The sequence below is a fragment of the Hyalella azteca genome, unplaced genomic scaffold, assembly GCF_000764305.2.
Source record: "Hyalella azteca isolate HAZT.00-mixed unplaced genomic scaffold, Hazt_2.0.2 contig710, whole genome shotgun sequence".
NCBI classification, from domain to species: domain Eukaryota; kingdom Metazoa; phylum Arthropoda; class Malacostraca; order Amphipoda; family Hyalellidae; genus Hyalella; species Hyalella azteca.
The window spans coordinates 280,835-286,939 of record NW_025931047.1 but is presented as its reverse complement, the minus strand read 5'-3'; the positions used below and the strand labels follow the sequence as shown (position 1 = coordinate 286,939).

Here is a 6,105-nt window from a genome sequence, read left to right as displayed (position 1 = left end):
TATGGTGACTAACTGGACCCTGAGGGCGGGGTGGCGTTGGGGTTACCGAGGGTCCGGGTCATGAAGTGACGCACTCTCAGCTTCTGCATCTTCAGCGCCTTCATCCCGAAGCTGGCGATTTCGGCTAGCGGGTTGCCGGCTTGTCTGTGAAATAATCAGCTTTCAGTTGTGAGTCATAATTAGATTATTAATATTCACTATGAAGAAAAACATATACTGTGGCGCATTCTCAGCTTCTTCATTTTGTGTGAAAATCAGGTATCTATTGTGAGTCATAATCAGATTATTAATATTCATTATGAAGAAAAACATAAAATGTACCGCATTCCCAGTTTTTTTCATTTTGAGGACCTTCATCTATTTCAATATCGGCTAGTGGATTGATTGCTGGCTTGTCTGTGCTGACATGAGCTTTCAGTTGTGAGGCATCAGCAGGTTATTTATTAGTAATAATAATGGATAGAAAAAGAAATAATGTGTATTTTTTCTACTGTATATATAATGCTGTCTTGATTTAGCTTACTGTAATTTTAGTCTGTGGAATCTTACGCTACAATGTTCGAGTAATAAGCCTACTACACCTTTTAATATCTTGCGTGTACCAGACTAATTTTCTAATAGCGTATGTGTTAAAAAAACTAATGATATTGTAAGTTGTAATTTATTTTAATAATCCCACTCACACATCGGCCTCGTCGACGTCTGACCCGTGCTTGGCGAGGGCGAGCAGGATCATCGTGAGTTCCTTCTTGTTGATCTTGCCGTCCTTGTTGAAGTCGCAACCCCGCATGATCGAGTCCTGGAACTCCTGCAGGTCCAGCGCGTCGTAATCCTGCAGTAAAATTATACCATATGAATAACTTGCTTTATATGGTCGAATTAATATTGCTGACAGGTCGTTATCCTGCAATAAAATTATACCATCTAAATAACTGGAGAGGGTCGAATTAATGATGCTGCTAGGTCGTAATCCTGCAGTAAAATTATACTATCTAAATAACTTGAGATGATCGAATTAATGTTGCAGATAGGTCGTAATCCTGCAGCAAAATTATACATCTAAATAACGTGAGATGATCGAATTAATGTTGCAGATAGGTCGTAATCCTGCAGTAAAATTATACAATCGAAATAACTCGAGATGGTCGAATTAATGTTGCTGCTAGGTCGTAATCTTGCCGCAACATCGCACTGTTTATGCAACTTGAAATGGTCGAGGAGAAATTAATGATGCTCCTAGGTCGAAATCAATAAAAATGTATATAAATGTAAATAAGTATAAGTATTTGTCGGCTGAATTTTCTTGTTCATATGCGTGCAATTAATGACCATAAAATGCATTACAATTTTCAAGTAGTCGAACAGTTCTTTAGAAGACGTTGGTAAAAAAGGCAGGTTTAGCAAGTAATGATAATAAATTACCCAGATACTAAATAGTCTTTTAATCTAATTAACCAGTTACCTCTTTATCCAATTACCAATCATATTTTCATTCATAAACCATCTCACCTTCTTCACGAGTTCAAGAAGATCCTTGAGGAAGCCGTTGAGCTCCTCGTTCTCGATGGTCCCATTATTGTCCTGAGAAAAACATCGGGTTTAGGATGCAAGATGAACATTTATCTTATATGTACAATATAAGAGCACGACCTGTTTAATTGTGTAAACGCCATACAAATATAGCTTTAAAGAAATGATTTTAAGAAATTTAATAAAAGTGCAAGTATATTCGCAAAATTTTGTGATGTGATTCGTCAATTCCGATTTGTGACACCATGGGTACTGGAAATAATTGTCCTGTATGGCTTGTTCAGTGCATCACTGAAAAAATTTCCTCATATAAGTAGATGTAGTTTATGCATAAAAATATAATTACACATTATTATCACAAATAATATATAAAGATGATGATAATATATCTTGGAGTTAAAATACTCACCCTATCATATAGAGAGAAAACGCGTTCAATGTCTTCGCGAGTTACTTTAGCTGCTCCCTGCGATGTGAAAGAGAAGAGGTACAGAGAACAATGTGTTGAAAATAACAATCAGCGTCCCTCAATATGTTATCAAAATTGTTGTGAAAAATTTTCGAACTATGTTGACATTAGAGAAATGTATATCACATATGTTTATGATAAATAATCATGAATTAGCCTTCAAAATTTTCACTGTGTATTCTTCTCACATATTTTATTAACTAACTCATGCCAACTCAAACAACTATATCGTACTATGTATGAGTTTTAAGGAAAAATTATTATAACATTATCATTTCAGAAATTCTCATATATGGTCATAAAAAATACATAAATTAATTGGGCCAATAAGTATTCCATATAGCTGGCCAAAATGTTAGAAATTCAAACCGGAAACAAACTACAATATCATTCCAACAAACTCGTCCAATATGCTTGTCAAATATTCAAGCAGCTTCAGAATAAATAATTCTTCTCCGCGCTTCACATCATAATAATACTTTGACATCTGAAAAACCTATCAAGGATTGCAATCCTGCTTCGTAATTAAATGCTTAATCCAGGATTGTGGCTTGAAGAGTCAAGTACTGTGGATATTCCATATATCAAGTACGAAGACTTATTTCATTCTAACTTAGACTGTTAGAAAAAACGGTGAAAAAACGGTCCCACTGGCGTTCTAGTGGCCGGTCGCCCCATGAAAATAAACTGTTTCGCCGTTTTTATAGGATGTTTTACGGATTTCTAGTGTTAAATTAGAATAAAAACGGCGACATGGTGTGGCTTTTTACGTGCCGACCGGCCACTGAAACGCCGATAATACCGTTAACGGTAATTTTTCTAACAGTGTATAGTTATGTAGTGACGATGGAATCTCCATTTTTTCATTTGCCTTAGCGCCATAATTAACGATCGCGGTGAATAATTAATAACTTTATATTTATTTTGGAATGTAATCCTTTGAATATATTTTGTTTCATTAATACAACCTTTTTTGTTATATTCATCGTCATAAATCTCGCCGTATATCAACCGTTATCGGGAATAAAAGTCACAATGAACGCTTTATTGCCGAAGACTTGTAACAAATGTGTTAATGAAATGAAAATGGCTCAATATTTCAATTATATTGTTTGCTGCGCTGCAACGTAATTCTTTGGAACAGTGCATTAACTACCATAATTTATAATGTCGATGGTCCGACTGTTCTTCTAGGGATCCACATTGATGTGAAATATCATGAAATACTCTATATTTTACGTAGTAATAACGTGATTATTACCTTGAAAATCGATTTTAAATTCGACTGTTGCATTTGTTAGCATTCAGTCGTGGTGGCGCAGTTGCAAGCATTACATCTTAATCACTTCTTCAAAACCTAACGGTATACATTTAAAAGAATATGTAGGCTGAATATTACTTTAATTTTATGAGCATGCTAAAATATTTCACCCATTTACTATTTGTTAGATAATTTTACATTTGACCGTGGGAGTGAAATCAACGAACAGTCATTAGATACTTGAATGTCAGGTGTAAAGTCCGTAGACTTAACACAAGTCCATTATCCTTTATGTAGTCACTTGCAGCATATAAGTATGTAGGGTTTAAAATCGATTCTTCAAATGCAGAGTTATTGGTACAAAAAGATATATCTGCTCATATTGCATGATCTAATAACCTTGACATCGAAAAATAAAGATTAATGTTATTTAAACAATATATGTTATGTTCCTTTAATGACAGTTTTCAAATAATTTAGTTTCCGGCTGTCCTGGTAGCAGCAGACCTCTGATCTTCTAGAGAATGAACGCGCCTAACACTAGCACTCACATAACAATAACAGAAGCAGTAACAGAAGCAAGCGAAAAATGTTGTCAAATGGCACTAATGTTAACAAACCAGCACTAATTTGCTACAGTGAAGATGCAGCTCGTGCACGACGGCCGTTTGGCCACGCCACAGGGCAGCGCTTATGGTCATACACCAAATTCAGAGGCTCATCAGCTTCTGATTAGAGGAATCAGAAGCTGGAGCATCTCTGACTTCTGACTGGCGTGTGGTCCAGCGTGGGTTTTACGAACGCGATACTCAAACAAAATTCATGGTGAATTTACGGGAGTAATTATGATAAGCGATACACGCAACAGGCTAAATGAAAACATACTTGATTGTCTTTAATTTTAATATAGTAAAAAAATTGTATCGTGATAGATGAAAGCAACTTGATTGTCTCCAATTTAAATACGGTTGCAAATTATACAGTTATAAATGAAGAAAAACATTTTTCCGCAATTTAAATAGGTCCGAAATATACTGTGATAATTGAAAGCAATTTGGCTGTCTTCAGTTTAAATACGGTCCAAAAATGTATCGTGCAAATTGAAAACAACTTAATTGCCATGAATGTAGAACCGGTCTGAAATTTCGGGACTTATAATAGATTTGAAAAGGAAAATATATCGGCGGGCTGGTTGTGAATTATGCACGAGTATCGGGCTCCTGTGTTGTGCTTGCGAGAGGTCCTACCTACTGCAACCTGTTCCAGGAATTGCTTGAGATCTAATCAGTTTTTAATGAGGTTCTTTTCAACATTGTATTGAAATTGCATACTTCAAGAAACTTGTTTTGTAAGCACGAAACGCATGTCTTTTTCCTTATTAATGCAGAAAAATTTACTTCATATATCTGTATTCGATTTTATTTCTACTGATCATTTAGTACATGGTAAGCAAACTGGATACGTTCGTAAACAATTTCTGGCAAATTTCAAAAGATTTCATTATGATTTAAAAAAATTGCTTTTCGAGATTGAATGTATTTAGAAATTGAAAATTTCACAAAAATTTGCAAAATATCTTCGGTCACCAATTTGTATGGAATATTTCAGAAGTAATATTCAGATAAAAAATTTCGAAAATTTGTTAGCAATATATTTTGGCATTAATTGAAATGCGTCAGAACCATCTTCGCGGCACCCGTAATCGTGAAAAAATATTATTCACCTACTGAACTGATTAGATTTCAACTCGAGCTTTTGTATCTCTCCGAAAACAGGCAGCAACTTCCACGATGCAGAGACGTCGCAAGCTCACACGCTAAACCCAGCAGCTGGCATGGCCATGTTGCCATACACTAGCATGTCCACATGACACAACGCTAGCAAGCCCATATGGAAACATGCTAACATGACCATGTGGAAATAGGCTAGAGTGCCTATTTGGCAACATGCTAAGATGTCCATTGGCCAAAAGGCTAATATGGCCATGTTGCATCACACAAGTGATGCAACAGTAAGACCATATGAAAACATGCTAGCACGTTCATATGGCAACACGTCATCATGTCCAGACGGCAACACTCCATCATGACCATATGGCTCCCCTGTGTCGACGACCTCCTGGCAACACTGCGGGCTCCATCTTACCTCGCTCACCTTGAATACCGATCAAAATGTAGAATTAGGAAAAATATATCACTAATTTTATCGGAGGGGAATAAAATGAAAGTTTCTGTAAATCAGAAAACTACAATATGAGTTACAGATCGACTGCTGATTTATTATTAAATAAGGTCAAAAAATTTATTGAATATAAAAATTTCAATTTATTATTTATTACATCTGCCTTAGTAGAAAAGAATGAACGCCCTATAGGTAATTGCATCGAAATAAATTAAGATAATATTAGAAAATTTTTGACATGGTTGCGACATATTTTTTTTTGTATGTGGCATCACTCTTTTCAGTGTAAATTATTAACTAACCCAGTATATTTTCATGGCTTCCTGAAGCCAATTTCCCTCAGTGTAGTCGCTTTACACATCAAGCCCACTACGTTCGTTACCTAAAAATCACATTAGTTTCTCGATGCTCAGTACATACTCACCATGGTCTCAGTGTACTCAGTTCACACTCACCATGGTCTCAGTGTACTTAGTGCACACTCACCATGGTCTCAGTGTACTCAGTGCATCTCACCATTTTCTCAGTGTACTCAGTGCATCTCACCATGGTCTCAGTGTACTCAGTGCACACTCACCATGGTCTCAGTGTACTCAGTGCTCACTCACCATGGTCTCAGTGTACTCAGTGCACACTCACCATGGTCTCAGTGTACTCAGTGCAC

The 6,105-nt window shown here is 36.1% G+C and overlaps 1 protein-coding gene across 1 annotated transcript in view; it reads right to left on the bottom strand.

Moving 5' to 3' along the window:
• Positions 1–8: 8 nt before the first annotated feature.
• Positions 9–6,105, bottom strand: part of LOC108675643 (calbindin-32) — a gene marked incomplete in the record, with an annotated part of 35,037 nt that continues 28,940 nt past the window's right edge. The window contains 5 exon segments of the mRNA XM_018163672.1: positions 9–144; positions 684–832; positions 1,510–1,581; positions 1,940–1,996; positions 5,406–5,426. Of these exon segments, the coding sequence (XP_018019161.1) occupies positions 9–144; positions 684–832; positions 1,510–1,581; positions 1,940–1,996; positions 5,406–5,426 (435 nt within the window).